Consider the following 19,679-nt stretch of genomic DNA (forward strand, 5'->3'; position numbering starts at 1 on the left):
AGAGGCCCTGCTGATCCTTGGGGGTGCAGGTGTTGTCAACAGAGGCCCCTCTAGCAGGCATGCAGACTGGGTGGGTGGCACACAAAGAGAAAAGCCTTTCACTGAAACACAGCAGCCAGGGGTAAACAGAGAGACAAACGGACACTACCTGAGCCTCACAGAAAGCTTTACCTCTGTTGCTGCTAATAAAACAGGAATAAATATGAAAGACAACTTGAACAAAATCACATTTTTCTAAAATTCCCCATTGCAATTTCAATATCTTGATTTTCTGTCTCTGTAAAAAAAACACTGGCCAGTGTGCTGACCATAACTACATTCAAAAAAACACCACAGGAGAAACATGTGTTTACAGTTGGTGTGAATGGGTAGATAAAGAATATCCGACTCTGGTCCACTGACCCGCTCACAAGCACAGTTTCATGAATCCCCAAAGGTGATCTAAGCTAGTGTATACTATCTATTTTTTTTATTCAGAAAATCCTTAAAAGGTGCAAGGTCTGAGATTGGGAGCATTTTGATTGCCTCTCAACGGCTTTCAACATGTCGGCGGCGATACTAGCTAATAGTGCAAACAGCGCTAACAGGGCAGACTATGGTGAAAGTGCTGACAAAGCTCTCAGACGGGACGGCATTATCAGCTCTAGCTGCTTTTTGAGAGCAGTGCAGGCATTAACACATAGAGGTTATTGACATTTATCTGGGCACGTGTGCTCAGTAAGGATGTAAAACATGTCGATCCTTCCATTGTTTTTAACTTGCAAAAATCACTAAATTACACACAAGCAAAGACAAACTGCTCAATGAGTTTTTAGTGTGCAAGTTTCCGTGGTCAGCTTCTAAATATGATACTTGCTTCAACACCACAACACCACTGTATAACAGATGTGATTCTCTGCCACAGAACATTGGACAGGCAGAGATACACAGGCCTGTGTGTGTGTGTGTGTGTGTGTGTGTGTGTGTGTGTGTGTGTGTGTGTGTGTGTGTGTGTGTGTGTGTGTGTGTGTGTGTGTGTGTGTGTCTTTGTAATATGATTTTAAAAAGTAGAATGAGGACTAAATTAAATCAGTGCAGAGGAGAGAGTCTGGTCAGTCAGCGGTAGAGCGGTTAACAGGAGACAGTAAACAGGTATTGGTGATTGATGCTATCAGCAGCTGTAGCCAGTATTCACTAAAGGACCTGTTGACAGTGTGTGTGTGTGTGTGTGTGTGTGTGTGTGTGTGTGTGTGTGTGTGTGTGTGTGTGTGTGTGTGTGTGTGTGTGTGTGTGTGTGTGTGTGTGTGTGAAGAGCAAATATAACGATACACAAAGAAGGAACTCAAACTACTACTTTGTTGTATTTAGGTCACTTGCACCATTGGTCATGAATAAATGAGGATATTACTATGAGCTAGTATTACTTTGATTAATAACCTATACTGTAACTAGGGATGCACATTTTAAGCAGTTGTATTAACCTATTGGAAGTCACAATAATGATCAATAATCAGCATAAGTCTAACACTAAAGAAGCTAACACATAGATGACCTTGAGATGCATAAATAAAGTACCAACCTTACTTAACCTTTGCTTAATATATTCTGAATTGATCACACTCCTAACAGTGATGGATTAATGGAGTAATGGATAATTGATTACTCATCCTTTCCTTATTAAGTTAAGTTTATGAATTCAGCAATAAAAGTTTGAATTAGCAAAGTAAATAAATATAAGCAAAACAGTAAGAAAACAGGCTGTCATACATCCCCACGGCCATTTTTCTGCAGTCCAGAAAAAGCACTATTGGCACATTTATCTCTGTCAGCGGTACACATGAGACGAGGAGACTGGAGCATCTGTCTCTATCTACACATACACATACTGTCCACAGTATGGAGTTATGGAGCACCAGACAGTCCCTCCTACAGACATACGTCCCGTCAAGCAGAACTGGGGGCCGGGTTTGTCATCCAAGCTGTTCTCTGCATCCATCACTGCTAACCGACCCTCAGAAGGGTCACACACAGAAAATGCAATCATGAATACACAGACACAGGCAGACACACAAATACACACACCCACACCCACACACACACACACACACACACACACACACACACACAGTGGAGTGCTGACTTTGAACTGCATGAACAGAACCATTAAAGACAGGCCGAGTTGTTTAAAAGTGCACTGCTGGACACTCTGATACAAACATCCACTCAATTGCTCATCAATTAATTCACACATCAACCCATTAAACTCTCATTTACTCTGCATGAATCAGGGTGTCAACATGTATTCTGGAAAACCCTTTTCAATATAAACCTCTAAAAATGACCAAAGACATGATCTCAAAAATGGATTATGGTAAGCTTCATAGACGTTTGGTATACAATCCATTTGGAGTAGCTTTGTGTGGCAATTTTGTGCGGATACATTTTTTTTTATGTTTCTGATTGTGTTTTTTTCCTTTTTGAACCTCTCTAGTGATTTAGCAGGTCACATTATAAAGAGCTGTTTTTATAATATTTGCACAGTTTTAACAGGAACCAACAACAAATATCTGCAAGTAAATGTTGTTTTCCCACTAATAAGAGCCCCGCCCAGTTCCTCCCTTTGGTGTTCCCATTCCTGCTCTGGGAGGAACTGAGGGATAAACACACAAACACACTAAATAGGCCCCAACTCGGGCCTGCCTCCATGCACACACATACACAAACAGATATTCACCTCTGCTCCCAAACTCCCATCTACCCACAAGCCCTTGCGACCAATTAGTTTAGTGGAATTGGCCAGAGGGGCGCCCCTTCTGCCTGGATCAGTCGAGGCAGGCGGCAGGAAGAGAGATGGTGGGCGATAAGGGGGGACATACAGCAGCATTCCTCCTCGGGGCTTACATTCTACGTGGGTGACACTCAAAGCCATTTGCTTTCACATGTGTCGTAAACTCAGTTTCCGACTTTTTTAAACCCCTTTTAATTTCAGCGGCGTATACAAAGAGCAAAATCCGGTGAAAAAAAGTTTTGCGACTGCAGAAGAATTCTCTTTGGAGTGTTCCCTTGTTTTCTTATTTCAGAAAAGGCAGCTCCAAAATGGTGGTGTGTGTGTACTGGGTTAATTGGCTGGAGACCTGCAGATGGACTGGTGTTGTTTGTTTGTCTGCTAATGTCCACTGCTCCTCCCTCGTGATTGATATGAGTTACACCGGGTCACATGCTTGCTATTCCTCTCACCAGAAAATACCTTGGGTCCAGTTGATCTCATTAACCTAAACTCTGAGTTGTGCCAGTCAGATGTTGGTACAGTACAGTACACACAGGCAAACTAAAAGAGGAAAAATCGACAGCACATGACGGCAACATTCCTTATGGGAGGAAAAAAAACAAAAAAAATACTCTTTCCACTCCATCTACGTCAAGATACGAATCGCAGATGGAGTAGTCAGATGATATATTGGTATACACAGTGCACACACACACACACACACACACACATACACACACAAATACACACAAGCGCAGGTGCACCACAGTTCATCCAAAAAACACCAGCAAAACATAGCTGGGAGAGTCATCCGTGTCATGTGTTTTGTGAGTGCGTGTGGAGCAGACAGCAGAGTGCAGTATGTCTGGCTGACAGACGGAGAGCAGAGCACCGGAGCAGAACCTTATTTAGCTGCAACAATGCCATCACAAGAGACACTGGAGAGTGGAGGCAGCGGCCAAGGCATGCTAAATATTAGCCGGGCTGGACGTCATTCTGCCTGGTGATACACACACAAACACATGCGCCTGAAGAGACTAGCCCACCAGCTCATAGTCTATATTAAGGACAAGCTATGGGTGTTACTCACTGTCATCTTCAATATACGTGTATTAAGCGGCGCAAATAATAGAGGCGGACATGTTGATTTGAGAGCAGCCTCCCGCGTATTGGCAAAACTCCATATGGAGCTCCAAAACTATTATTAAATTAGTTGGCGTGTAATGAAATAGGAAGATAAATTATACCACTCTACTGTATAATGAGAAGTTCAGCTAAAGGTTCCATAGACACAGAATGTGACTGTGAGGGCTCTTCCAGTGACTCATTTCTAAATGTCATTTTAAATTAACTTAATAATAGTTTACATTTTAAAAACGTAAAGATCTCAAGTGTATAGGTGTGTTTATGAGGACCTATTTTGTTATCATTGTACATGCATTGCAGACATCTATGGCCTGATGTTGTGACCTGAGCTCCAGCTATGACCATAAAGCAGCACTTGCATTACTGACTATTGATTTTCAATATTAACTATTTAAGACGACATTTATACTTATTAAAGACGGACAGCACATGTATGACTCTAGATGCTCAGCAAAATCAATAATACAGATTAATTCCTACTGAGAAACATCTTTGCATAATTTATGATTCCTCTCCTTTGCATGAAAATGCCAAATATTACCCGGTTGTGAGTATTTTTTGCATTTCGTTTTCTTATGTGATAGTAAACTGAATATCTTTGGAGTTTGGACAGATAAAACTAAACATTTGAAGAAGTCACACTGGGCATTTTCTTTAACATTTTATGGACCAAACTATCAGTTGATGAGAAGAAAGTTGAAGTTTAATCAAAATAAGGAAAAAAATGTTGAACAGGCTGCAACATCACAAGTTGCAGCCCGACTTTGAGCTACTGTCTTCGTCTCCAGGCGACAAATCCCTCATTTACACACAAAAACAAAGAGGACACAAACACGGCAGCTTGCAATAACAAACGTGTCTCTGAAACCAAAACCGTGCAGGAGAGAAAACAGAGGAGAGGAAGAGTTATAGTCACTAAGCAGTCACAAATTACAGATGAAAATTGTGCCTTATACAAACAAAAAAAAACAACTGAAATTCACACTTTTGCCAAAAAACACATGAACTGTGGACAAACATGTTACAACCAATCACACGGGGAGTAACTCTAACGTGCACCAATCACAAGCACACACACTGCCGGGGCGGCCATCTTTAGTAACAGGAGCCAGGGCTGACAAGTTTGGTCTATCATTTTGAGGCCCAGAAATTCCTGCATGTCTGCATACCACATTGAAAGGGGAAGTTAGAGGGGGGAGAGAGAGCGAGAGAGAGAGAGAGCGAGCGAGAGAGAGAGAGAGCACAAAGTAAAGGAACAGAGGGACAGAAAGGAAAAAAGGAGGAGGGAGTGCAGAGGGAGGATCTTTCACATAAGGTGGAGCAACAGGGAAGAGAATTGGAGGGAGAAAAAGAAAAGAGACAGGGAAAGACCATTTCTCCTCTCTTTCATCACGCTGTTTTGGCGCTGTTTGATGCTTTTTGCAGGCTTTTCTAGATATTATTAGACGACTAGACTTTCCCAACCGTGTTGGTAAAATGATTAACTGCATTCCCTTCTCGTGAGGACAGCGGGACCATCGAAATGCAGCGAAGAGAGGAGGAGAGACGGTGAAGTGCAGGGAAAGCATATTATGAGCATGAACGCTGTCTACACCTGTGCTGCAATCTTCCACTACTGCTCAATAAAGATGCTGTACTGCGAGAGAGTGATAGCAGCAGCCATTTTTACTGCAGTCTTGTAACTCTGTCACCACTCTGTTATCCTAATGGGATGCATTTAGGCGAGGGGGGAAGATTATATTAGCATTTTATATCTGTCTTGCAAATATATATTACCACTCAAGCCATCAGGAGTAAAAAAGTGGAGATGACATAGAACTTAATGTAGTTACAGCATCACTTTTATATTACAGGACTGTTCAGGCATGATGGGGACAGACCAGTGGAGAGGCAGAATAGAAACGACTCTACAGTGTGTTCAATTAAACAACAACTAATACATAAGAGGAAAAATAGATGAATAGAGTGCAATAGAACAACCCTTTTGTTTTAAGGATGATCTCACATGAGCTTGAGCTTTAGTTTTAAAACCTCAGAGACGGAACTTAAAGCCACCAGTTTCAAAACATCATGCTGTGACCTCCACGTAGCCTTTCATCTGATACCTAAACCAAGGTTCATATCTTCATTTCCTGTTGGCACCGAGATTCATCTGATTACTTTTCTGACAAGTTAAATTCACTTATACGTCACACACTTTTCTTTTGGCTTCTGTGTGAACATTTCTTATCAGGTTTGTTTCATTATAGATTCTACAGAATTCTTCTCGCAGCTCCTGAGTAATGTTACAAGTGTCAACAGAAGTGCCACAACAAGTGGTACAAGCTGCAGGTCAGAGGAAAGTACCTGTTTTGCAAATTGGCGTTGTGCCAGTCTGCGTGCTGATGCCAACAGTGTAGGGGTGACACAGCCACCGAGCCATTCAGCATAACAGAGAGGTTGAAAAAATGCTTCATCACACCATTTCCTTACTGGGATGCGATATTTGATTTCTTTGCGAGATATCCTACTACAACGTTTAATGCCAAAAAAGCTCGCCCCAGGTAGTCCAGCTGGGGGGGAGACGGGAAAGAGGAAACAATATTTACACTTATCCAAACTTCATTACAGACGATTGAGCAGCTAGCCAGACTTTAACGACGCTTTACCGCGGGGAAGCTAGTTTTAAATCTGTTCCAGAGCTGCCAGATAGTAAGATCAGATGGGAAATGATGATTTTGTGTCTAGATGTTAGCAGTAGAGCCGGTTATGAAGAGGAGGAAAAAGAACCTAACATCTCACTGTGTGCCCTCTGCTGCTAGGCAAAAACACTAAGAACACACACACACACACACACACACACACACACACACACACACACACACACACACCTGTCCATGTTCCACATTGTCACTTCCCGTCTTTGTGAGTCCTCCTGGAATGAATGTGTGTGTGTGTGTGTGTGTGTGTGTGTGTGTGTGTGTGTGTGTGTGTGTGTGTGTGTGTGTGTGTGTGTGTGTGTGTGTGTGTGTGCGTGTGCGAGTACATGTGTATGCACGTATGTGTCCGTGTCATACCCTATAGTTATGGCCAGCAAATAGCCAATTGGCTCTGACTTCTCCACCCCCCCCCCCCACCCCCTCATCCTCCACTTGCCCGCCTCTGACCTGGATAGGTCAACTCAGGGTCACATTCTCCCAATCATGCGGCCCTGCATCTTTCCACCACCCCCCCGCCCCAAGCCTAGTGTCACAAGTATCACCTTAAATAGACAAGAGTTTCTCCGGACTGCACCATTAAAGCCGGCACAGGACTGGTGGTCAACATCAAAGCTAATTTTAATAAGAACCATACTCAGTTCACAGACACTTAACACATTCTGGGTAAAGGCCTGACTCCCTGGAGGCTGATGTGTTTTTTTTTCTTCCTTTTTGCTAAGAAAACCCTGTTTAATGGTTCAAGGAAAAGGGAAATTTATTGAAAGCCAAGGACATGACTTTCAGCTAAGTGAGCTGGGTCTGGACAGCACTACGTGGAAAGAGTTGGGTTTGGAAGCAGCATCGTGGATGAGGAGGTCATATGAGGATTAACAAGTTTAGTTCAGGACGAAAAAAGTTTAGAAACACAAAACTGATTTACAGCTCTGACTTCTGAGAGTTGATTTTAGTACACGCATTTTTTTCGAGAATTAAGTTACGACTGTTCTGATTTGCTGGACCAAACTAGGGTACACACATGGTGAAAACATAAACTAACTATTAAAAGCATACTTATATAAAAATCTCCATGTGTTAGGTGACAGATAGCATTAACTCCACAGCCTGCACGCCAACACGAATACATTTCCAACCTGTGGGAAAATCTGCTTTCCCAAGAAGGTGATGTAAAATTCTTTGAGTATTTCAAATGTTCAAACATCCCTCCAAACCCCTTCAGCCGAACTGGTCTACCACCTCAAAGTCGCTCATGAAATTCCAAGTATTTGATGGAGCATTAGCATCACATATTCCAAATACTGCACATTATAGTAGCTGTGGTAGATGCTATGTAATGCCTCTATATTCTGAAATCATGTATGCATGAACGTACACAGCGCTCCCTCGCTCCAATGAAGCAGCTGCCTTCACAGTGAGATAATGATGTAGAGGTAAAGACTGCGTGTGCTTTGACTGAGTTACAAAACACCCCTTCACTCTGGGCTGATTATGTGTTTATAGAGGGACTGTTATAATAAACACAATTTTAAACACTTTTCATTTTATTATTTCCTTTACTAAAATCTTTTTTGGCAACGGTCAAAAAGTATATTTTTGGCAGCAAATTTCTTATAGCATGTGTATTCTGAATAACAGCAGTGAAACCACCACAATATGCTGTATATAATATAACACTGTGCGTTCATCCACATATGACTTTAGTGATTTTGATAACTGTTAAAGTGTTACATTATTGACTTTATTGTTTGTAGATCTTGAGGCAGTTATGGGGAGGGTTTGGTCATCACAAAGGAGGAGGTAGGGGACAGTTTCCATCTGCTTATTGTGCTCCATCCATTCTGATACAAACAAATTCATGATGAAAAAGTGCTGTAGTATCTAATTTATCAAAGAGAAGCAGACTTTATGATCAGAAGATTTGGATAAGCTGTTTCACGTTATTCCTTAGTAGAATCTTTGGTTCCCAGTATTATAAAAAACCATAATCAATGCGAGGAAAAAAACCCATTTTATTGCAGTTTTAATCACATTTACTATGATTTAGTACTACTGGGATTGTTTTGTTAAGCTTAAAAAGATGTGTCGGGTATACCTGAATGTGACATTTCTGTTTGCTATGTTAAGACTGAACCGTAACATTACTAGGACATAGTGCTACTGTTGATCAGATTATGTCTTCACTATCAAAGTGTGCATGATGTGTGTGTGTAGTGTTGATGTCATCTGATCTGGCCAAACACCTGAAAACAATCCCCTTCCCTCGACCAGAGGGTGGGTAGTGTTCTTTTCCTCCCTTCACACACAAACACTTAATGCAATCCTTGCAGCTCTCCTCTCGGCTGCCTGTCTTCTTATTTCTGACAAACGGATTTACAACCTGGGGTTTGCATTTGCTGGAGGAGCGATTAATGAAATAAACATTTGCAGCTCTGTCAGAGCTTGGCGTTTTATGTTAAGGGCTGCGGATGTGGAGAGCTGTGATCGATTCACTTAACTTTTTCTTTCCTTTAATTTTCCCTCACATGTAAATAATACCCCCACCCCGCTCTCTTTGCCCAGCAGCCTCCCCCCAGGGCCCAGTTGTACAGCTCGGTAGTAGGAAGTGTTTTGGACAAAGGCAGGAAGTAATGAGGAAGTCCTTTCAGACAGCTCAGGCTGTAACAATCGCTGGCCTGTCAACATGCCTTCCTCTACAGCTCACACACATCAAACCACTGGTGCACAGAGGGAGACACAGCATTATCCTCATTAGGGAAGGTATATCAGCCTCCTTATCCACATCCCCTTGTCCTATGTGAACACAAGTAACGAGGAAATGCAAAGTAATGACTCTCTCCTTCTTGATACTGACAAAAAATAAAACACAGTGCGGCAACAGTATGAATACATCTTGTTCCAGCATGTTGGTATCCTCAGGAGCCCCCGTCCTCTCTACACTTATAGGCTACTTACATCCAGCCAATCCGCTGTCAGAATAGTGGGCCGCAGTGTCAGCGTGCTCCACTTAGCCTCATGTGTATGTTTGTGCTCCACTTGGCCCTGTATGCAAAGTGTGCATTTGTTTTGCATGTGTCTATCTGAAAGTGTACCGTTACAACTGTGTATACGCATGTGTGCTTGGTGTGTGAATGCGTATATGTGTGTGTGTTTGTGTGTGTGTGTAGAGCAGGATGTGGGAGTGCCCATCCATTGATGGGCTGGAGGAGAGAGGAGAGAGACTTTTCCAGATCCCCCGGGGCGCTCGGCTAGCACTGCCTGCCACTGCACTCACTGCACAAACGGAGCGGGTGGAGGGAGATGCACACACACACATGCACATACACACACACATCACATGCACTTACACAACTGATGCCAGCTTATCAAAGTTAATTTGGATTTGTTAACAAGGATGCAAGCTGCCAGGAAGGAAAACACAAGAGCACAATTACTAACTCTCTCCCTCTCCATCTGTCTGTTTCTATCCTTCCTTCCCTCTTCTCCTCCCTTCTCTTTCAGTTTTTGTCTCTCCATCTCACCCCTTGTCCCTTATAAGACACCAATGGTAATTCAAACATCAGTGAGTGAGTGTGTGTGTGTATGTTTTGATCTAAGGCAAGCCACCACGGAAAAGCCTTTAACTATCACAAACGGACAGCATCAAAGAGGATCTTGTCTGTGTCGATAGCGATAAATCAGAGAAACAGATTTGGGCATCTCTCTTCTGTGTGTAAGAGTTTGTCACTATAAGCACCAAATCACTTGTAATTCACTTTAGTCAGGACTTGGAGAGAAGAAGGATATTGGAAACAATTCATATACTACCTTATACTACCTTTCAAGTGTTTTCTCTCTACTGTTTCCCTGTTAGAATGAACAGAAGGAAGTCAAAGAGTTGAAAGTCTTCACTTCAGGGGAGCACAATTTATTTTACTGAAATATGCTGCAAATTAAGAATTTTTAATCACAAATTTATCATTGCAAATTACTGTATTTAATTACTGGATCATAACAGCCAGATTATCATTTTGGCTCCTAATGATATAGCCCAAACCCTAATGTTGGTGTGAACTTATGTGTGCCAGATTCCAACACCTCACTACGCCTAAAATGTCACATGATAAAGAGGTTCCCATACTATACATTCCTATATGTCCATCCGGTAAATGTTCAGATTTTGTTTTCCTCCTAACTGTAAAGCTAGCTTCCTCTTCCGGGCAGCAGAGTTAATTCCAGTAAGGGAGAAGACGGCAAAGGAAAGCATTTCTAACTTGGTCTCCTCTCACTGGAAAAGCATCTGTGTCAAAGTTCACATGTCCTCACGGCTCCAGAATCTTTTATCTGCTTGCCTTTTATGACAATTTTAAACACCTCAGCCAAATGTGTAAATATGCATTAAAGAAATTACTGTATGTATTTTCATTTTGGCTTTGAAGTTTATCCTTACTAACTGTCCTCAGAGGTAAATAGAGATAGAGACAAAAACAATCTCCATACACATGTGAACTCAGCACCGCTTTCCTTAAAAAAACGAATATCACATGAGTATTAACGTACACTGGGCACACAGGTGCAGGTGTAAACAGGAAGTAAATTGGTTTATTAACAATAAAAAGACAGGCTTGATACCGAAGATCTTCCGCTATAATCTTACTACTAATAACTCAAACAGGCAGATGTAAATTATGGCTTTTTAAAACTAAATGAAAATTGTGATTATATTTATTTCTCAGAGTAAGGCGTTGAAAAAGGCATTGTTTTGGTATTGTTTTCCCTCCTGGGACAGGGATCCCTCTGTTTCTCCCTGTTAAAAGGTTTGTCTTTTAGTTTTTCTCATTCCGATGCGAAAGTCCTGTGAAAGAGGAGGTTATATTTCTACAGATTCTAAAGCTTTTTGAGGCAAATTTGTGATTTGTGAATTTGGGCTATACAATATAAATTTTATTAAATTAAGTTATTCAAGAAATCTTAAAGTAATGATTGTAAATGAGCCTTAACCTTTTACTGTCAGTAACATGGACAAGGATTGTTGGACTCACAATAACATGCAGAAATCACGCAGTGTTTCTTCACTATTAAGGCACCTGAATGCCACTTATGGAGAGAGGCAGAAGAGAGAGAGGCAGTCAGTCCCTTTATGTACTGGTGTTCCCTGTGTCACTGAGCACTAAATTGCTAATTAAGGACAGCAGCTATGGGAAAACTATTTCATTTACTTTTCATTAGAAACAACTGCAGAAACTGAACCCGAGAAAGGAAGAACAGATGGAATGAGAAGTGAGAGTGGAAGCAGCATGAGCAGAGACACTTTTCCACCCAAATTAAGAGGCCGGGGCCGGCTAAGTGTTTTTGTTTGGTTGTGGGCGCAGGCCAACGGCACGCTGCACTGAGCGCCTCCATCCTTAATACTGTCCTCTTCTCTCTCTCTCTCTTAGCCTCCTCTAGCTTGGCCACTTGCCACTCTGGCAAAAGTGAGTGTGTGTGTGTGGGGGGGGGTTTGTGAGTGTGTGTCTGTGTCTGTGACTGTACCTGGGAGCCCCCACTTGAAACTTGACTTGTTTGTTTTGCTCTGTTTATTTTTGCTTCACCTAACCCCATCTCTTCCCCTCCTGGCTCCTCATCTGGCCCTCATCTTATCCACATCCACTGTCACGTTTTTTTTGCTAGCATGAGAAATAAAACTGATGGAACTGTCATTGATGACAATATATATTACCATGGCAACCGTGAATGCCAGCTGAGTATCATGTTACGATTAACAGAGTGTTGTCGTTTTATGGCAAAATATATGAATATAAAAGGAATAGTTCAACATTTAGGAAATGATTGATTTGCTTAGATCAGAACATTGATATGATTCTCATAGCTGCCTGTTAATTATGAAGCTACAGCCAGGAAACACTCAGCGTAGCTTACCATAAAGACTGAAAGCAGGATTAAACACACAACATAATCTGTACAAAACAAAACCGAAGTGTAAAAATGACAATTAGTGGTTTTACGACGGGTTATGTGCCGGAGTATTTCTTGGCCGGGACCATTGAGTTCCTGAAGTCTTCAAAATCTTTTAAATACAAAAATCCCCTCTTTGTGTTTCGACAGACTTTGTTCCCCGTCGGAGGATATGTTCTGGTACTTTCATGTAGATTTGTTGCCGGGACACAGATAAACCAATAAACCCACACACAACTCATGGAACCAGGACACCCACTGAATATGACTGAGTGAGTGAGTGAGCATTGTATGAGTATTTTCTGAACATCCGTTTAACCTGCTTTTTTAATGCCTTCAAAAAATGCCGGCCCCGGTTTATCACCTCTCACAGATTACAGCTCTGCGGAAATGAAGTTCTCATAACTGAGAATTACGTACAGCACTGTAAACACCATAAAGTTTTGTTTTCAATACTCCTCACTCTCACGCTCTCTTTCTCTTGCTCAACCACTCTACTGCACTCTCTGCCTCTCTCTCAAAAAAGCTTGGAAGTTGAATGTCTTTTAAACGTCCGTGTGACAAAGTTAAAATTCCCATCCCCAGTAGAGAAGCCCCGGTCATAGCTGGGCAGTCCGACCCGTGTTGACCTCTGGTCAGAAGGGGAGTCACAAAGCCATGCGGAATGACGCACGCTGACCCATTTAGATCGACCACCAGTGCAGGTTCAACCTGTTTCACTGTGACGGCCTGAAAGTGGTACGTGTAATGTAGGGAGGGCATTTTCCCATCTGTGGCTTTTGTCACTGGAAGGTAGAGCTGTGTGTGTGTGTGTGTGTGTGTGTGTGTGTGTGTGTGTGTGTGTGTGTGTGTGTGTGTGTGTGTGCGTGTGTGTGAGCCTGAAAACAATCACAGCAAGCAACAAAGCACGTAGGCGAAGTGAACTTTGACCTGGAAAGCTTTCTCTTCTCCTGCTTGTGTGTGTTTTCGTGTGTGTCAGTTGTGCAAGCACAGCGCTGGCTGGTGTCTGTGAGGCTGAACACAGTGTGCCAGGCCTCAACAACAGACAGAGTGTTATCTAAACAGGAGATTGGCTGTTTGCTCCCATTCCCTTCATTCTCTCATCTGTGAATATTACCCTGCATCCTTTCTATCAGTACTTGTTCTCTCCCTTTACCTGTCATTTGTTAATCCAGTCCTGGGTCCTTGTGTGCTTGCTTTCCAACTAGCAACCTGCCTTTGTTTTCGTCTACCATCACTCCGTCTCTCTTCTGTAAATAGAGCTCTGTCTCGTCTATACGTTCAGTCTTCTTGTTTCCTTTTTTATTAACTCTATTTGTTGTTTTTAACCAGCTCTTTTTGAAAATATGTGTTTATTTCAACATCATTTGAAAAGGTCAAAACAAACCTCAATTATTATATATGAGTTACTCTTTTTTACTATAAATTAGATAAGAGATTAAATAGTTAATTCATCTCAAAACCATCAAATAAATTTAAAGACAACAAAAAGCCAGAGAAAAAAGGAACTGCTTTTCATAAACCAAACCATGCAGAGCCACGACAACATTTTCAATATCAAAGTGTGACAGCACAAACATTTTTTTGGGTCATTTTACTCATCCTGGATGCATCATGTGCAAACATGTGGGTGCAGAAGTTGTATGCCACATGCCTACACATCCTGTCTGTCTCATTTAAAGCGGGTGCCAGTTATTCATGCACGTCACTGATCTCAACCTCCCCGCTTCTCTTCTAGAAGTGTTATTTTTCTTGCCAATCTGGTATTTCTACTCCAGTAGCAAACATGATATAAATAATAAATAGTTCTTCTCATTCTCCGTTTTCCATAGGGACATCCATGTGGTGGGTCAGCTGCAGAAAGGCACGTGTGAGATTGGAAAGAAATCCCCGCTCAGACATTTCAATTGATTGAAGTCAACAGAAATGTCAACATAGAAAAACTATCCTGCGATTGAAGGAATCCAATATAAAGATTCTTTTGGAACATTTGATGCCTTGTAAAAAAAAAAACAATGCCCTGTTCTTCAACACGACACAGCCTGAATAAAGCAGACCACCATCTCTGATCCCAATGCGCTCCACTGTTCCAAAGCAAGTAACCGCCAACATTCAATCAGGCAACAAAGCCACAGTGACTGGTGACAGCTTGTAAAAGCTGGGAAAATTGCAGCCTGAATGCACTTGACAAAACCCACTACTGGCCTGACCTCGATATCCGAGCAGCTACCTGCACAACGTTGTAAATAAACAGGAGGCACATACACATAAAACACATGTGTGTGTCAGATAAACACACATACAAAACGGAGAAAATAGCACCGAGCAATGAATGTCAGATCTCGTACACTCTCCAGGCTGTTTGGATTGCCAACAAGTTACTTAAGGGCCCTGCACAGTTAAACATGACATGTCTTGGTTCTCACACACACGCACACACACACACACACACACACACACACACACACACACACACACACACACACACACACACACACACACACACACACACACACACACACACACACAGTGGTTTTCCTGCTTGTAAGGAGCATGTGTAGGATCCGAGGAATGCAGGCTCTCCCTTGGCTCTTACCTAAGGCAACTGGAACCCTGTAAAAACACAACTAAAACAACCCCACAGTTTCCACTCACACATTAACTTTAATGCCCCATCTAATATTCCTCCGCCCTGCACACCAGACATCTGTATGTGTGCACCTAAGTTTGTAAATTAAGAGTTTTTTTTATTTACGGAAGCTCTAATTAAAAGACCTTGCTGTTTCCTAACTCCACCACCCAGCACGTGATTCACTGTATTTGACTGCACAAGCAGGAAAACAACACATTTGTCTTTATTGATAGCAATAAGCGATTTAAACTGTCACTGCTAAGAAAGCTGTTACTATTGTTTAAGTGCTGCTAGACTTATTGTCCTTTTACTCATTTGTATATTATACTAATGTAAACAACACTGATGAGAAAAAAAAAGCAGTACAGTTGCTGCTGTAGGCTCAAAGGTCTGTGGAATTGTGCAACTGCGGTTCTCACCTCCAGTAAGGACATGAACTTAAGCCTGCACATATGAAACTCACACGAACACTCGCAAGCATTAACAGTTCACATAATGTACAGATCTGTACACCTCATCTGTACGCTCACACTCCCCCGCCACAGGAGCAAACAGCCATTGCATCATGATCTAGAAATGGCTCCGTCTTTGACACACGGCTCTTGACTGAACTGGAGCCGGCCACGTGATGCGGAGCACAGCGTCATTCCTGCTCATCTGGCCAATCAGAGGCAGAGGAGACATGAACGCACACGTACAACAGGTTGTTTGCCGTAGTGAGCAACAACTTCTGTTAACAGGCCCACATTCTTTTTTTAATGGTTTAGAAAGAGGTTTGTCTTTGAGATCAAGTCCAGGGCCCGAAGTTATCAAACTTCTCAGAATCACACTTCCATAATATAGGAGAATGTATCACATTGACTGGAGCAGAGAGTGACTCTACACGATAAATGGAAAAAGGAAAAAGGTGGAAATGTGGTGAAACATCCTATAATAGTTCAAATCAAATGCAAATAATAAGCTAAAACTACCACCACGTCTGAATGAAACATATTGCCTCAGTTAAAGTATTACTCATCATAACCAAACCATTTCTTCACTCTAAAAGGTGTGCTCACCTCTGTCTGATTTAACCAACCTGGAGCTCTCTTAGATTGAAGTATTTTTCATTAATGAAAAAGGTTTTGATAAAAGCTTTAATTCTTAAGTTTGGGAGCAGAAGTAAAAGTTGGGAACTTCTACTTTTATCTTTCCCTTAGGTCCAAAACATTTTCTGTTATGAATACAGGCCCAGGTCTTCACAGATATCAACCACAGCTTTTTTTTTCATTTGTCTTACATTGGAATTGTGAGCTCTTAATTGTATCAAGTTTTCCAACACCTGAAGTACAAGACAACGCAATCTTATGTGTCACTGCTCCTCCTCTGTAATGCTAGAAATGGTTGTTATAACCAAACCGCTTAGACAAACTAAATGTTGTACAACTTGTTGAAGTTTGTGTAGAAACAGAGTCACAAAGAGAGACATAACCTGTTTTACTTTTCCTAACAGTGAGACCGGGCAGATGATCGAGGAGCCAACATTACATGCTGGCTGCAACAGTCGATGGTAAAGTATAAACATGGCCGAGGTCGTTATGCTTTGAATGCTAGCCTCTTTGTCAGACACAAGAGAAAAAAAACAACACAAGCTATAATCGCCTTAAAAAAAATAATAATCATTCCCTCTGTGTGTCTTACAATAGAAGCCTTTCTCTATGTTTATGGTAGGAGAGGAAAGACTGACTGACTGACTGACTGGCTGGCTGGCCGACATACTGGCTGCAGCACCAAGCAAACCCGCAGCTCTTTTCTAGCAAAAGGAGAGAAAATCAGTACAATTTCTAACAAACAAGTGTACTATACTGTTTATTCCTGTCCATCAGCCCTCTCGCTCTAAACCCTCTTTCTTTACGCCTTAATGCCTACCTTTGAGCTTGCAGTTCCCTGACTCAACAATGCAGAGTCATTCCACACATCAAGCAGATCCCAGAGCCTATAATATAAGAACACTTGCCCACAACGCTGCAGTCAATGAATGATAATCAGAGGGAGTCCACGACCCCCTGGCTGCAGATATCAGGAGCAGCTCTCCGCATCATAGAAATCATTACATAAACCATTTGGAATGAAAACATCAGTCGTCTCGATTGATTTCTGGGAGGAAGAAAAAAAATGTATCCCCAGTGCATATTATCATTATGTGTCTCAGTGGACCACTTTACAATGAGCGGTGTGATGGATTCTGGAAAGGTGCTACACTATCATGTCTGCATAAAACAGTCAGTCAATATGGAGATTTTTTCCACTGCTTCCTATATAAATGTATTTTTTTTTTCTATTTGGTGAGTATCTGGCTTGTTTAAACACCTGACGCCACCTTTACCAAGTATAACAATGCCATGGAGGCAGTTAGTTAGCTGTGGGCTACAACTTGAGGCCTGTTTTTTTTACCCTGTATTATTTTACATTTGGACAAATTGGAACCATGCAGTTCTCCAACGATGTCCTTAAAAGTATGCCAAATTAGCTATTACCAGTTCCTGTTTGCAACGTACCTATGAATGTACAGACGACTATCATTCGGTTATTTTGAATCTGAAGAAAACGTAAAAACATGATGATTCTCAGGAAAGTTATGGAGTTATAAGGAGAATCTTTTTTTTGGGACCGTTATGGACGTAGAATGATATCCTCGCCATGTGCAAGTCACACTGAATGCAAATATATGAGGGCAGAAAAAACACTAAAGTTTTCCGCTGTTTAAAGTACATTAAAACAAATATACACTTACTTCTCTGGCAGTGGTTCTGCGACCAGCATCGACCCCTGAAGTGTCCGTTGATGGTGTTCTGTGAGCAGGTGGTCTGACCTTGGGCTGTGCCGGGACACACATCTCCACACTCTCTGTCATTCTTATTGGCCACGATGAAGTTGTCCTCCACTGTGTCCAGGATCTTGGACCAGTCCAGGGTGGCCAGGTAGCACAGGTCTGGATTCTTCTCAATCCTCACGGCGCCCCGGGTGATATTCTTGAGGCTGTAAAGGCCCACCTCCTTCAGCTGCAGCATCTCGTAAATCACGAGAGCGTAGTTGAAGAAGAGGTTGTTTCCACGGATCACTGTCAGGTTGGGGAAGAGATCGCTGAGGGCCTCCAGGCCGTAGACCCGGAACAGCAGCACATAGTCGGTCACCACTTTCAGCTTTGGGTAGCTGAGGCCCCGGAAGTCCTCCGTCTTGGTCTTAAACATGAGCAGAATCTTCAGGTGGCCCTCGATGATGGTGCAGTTCTCCAACGATTGGAGGTTGGTCACATTGTTCCGGATGTCCTTACTCTGGCAGACTGGAGGGATTAAGAGGAAGGGAGACGTGAGAAACAATAATAAGACATAACAACACAGTGTTTTAAAACAATTTATCCAACAATTTTGCTAATGTTGGATAAATTGGTTTGGTTTTGGTATGACATCTCTTGAGTGCTGCCCTGCCTCTCAATATAAATTATTATTTATCAGGAGCAGCTCACTAGAACTAATGCAATGTAATACAACAGCCCTGAATCCCTCCATGAGTGTAGTAATAAGGTTTCCACTTTTTGTTGAAAGTGTTTTAGAGTGTAATAAATTTAACTTTATGATGTTTTCTTTTTGAATTAATCAATTGTTATCTTATCATTCAGCATAATATTAATAAAGAGCACATCACAGTAGAAATGTAGAGTCATTCCTTGACTTTGGCTTACAGTAACAAGCCAAACCATAGACTGTATATATATATATATATATATATATATACATAGATCTTTATATTAAGGCAAGAGTAGTCTTCGATTTGCAACGGTATCAACACAACCAGATATGAACATCAACTTTCCTTTTCCAGTTAAAGCCATGAAACCACTAGTGATCTGCATTAAGTAGAGCAGAGTCATTCATGAAACAGGCTCACTGAAGTCCCCTCTACAATCTGACCCGCCGCAAGCGCTCTCTCCCTCCCGCTCTCTCTCTCGCTCACACACACATTCTCTCTCTTCTCATTGGCTGCAGCATTATTTCTCCAGAGAGGATATTACTGTATGGCACTGTCCGATCTGAATAAAGCAGGCATGAAGGGGTTAACAGAAAGGAAGCCTGGAAGCTAAATGCTTCTCCGTGCTCATTCATACTCTTTAGCTGATGAACAGTGCCTCACACACACAAGCCCACATTTGGACCAATAAATGCATTACACACACACACTTATTCACACACACACAGAGACAGCTACTTAAGGAGATGTTCAGAGAGAAAAGGCATGCCGTTGTTGCTTGCAACAATTAATAGGATGTACATGTTCAATGGATTCCTCAGAAGTTAAAGGAAAATTCTAGAGTGGGAGTCAAGAATACCTCATAGTTTAAACAGGTATTACAGTGAAAGCATTATTTATGTTTTAGTCATTATATCAGGAAGCAAAATACATATTGGATTTGTTCTTTTTAAAAACGGTTAACAAAGTCACAGAGAGCAATGCGTGATCTGTTGTCAAAGCAGTTCAACCATTTTCCTCC

General features: G+C 41.8%; 1 protein-coding gene across 1 annotated transcript in view; it reads right to left on the reverse strand.

Annotated features, from left to right (window-relative positions):
* insrb (insulin receptor b) overlaps window positions 1-19,679 on the reverse strand; it is a 72,153-nt gene that overhangs the window by 32,225 nt on the left and 20,249 nt on the right. Inside the window, exon 2 of the mRNA XM_054602274.1 lies at window positions 17,925-18,473. Within this exon, the coding sequence (XP_054458249.1) occupies window positions 17,925-18,473 (549 nt within the window). The remainder of the gene's footprint in view (window positions 1-17,924; window positions 18,474-19,679) is intronic.

Source organism: Anoplopoma fimbria, chromosome 8 (genome assembly GCF_027596085.1).
Source record: "Anoplopoma fimbria isolate UVic2021 breed Golden Eagle Sablefish chromosome 8, Afim_UVic_2022, whole genome shotgun sequence".
In the NCBI taxonomy this organism is placed as follows: domain Eukaryota; kingdom Metazoa; phylum Chordata; class Actinopteri; order Perciformes; family Anoplopomatidae; genus Anoplopoma; species Anoplopoma fimbria.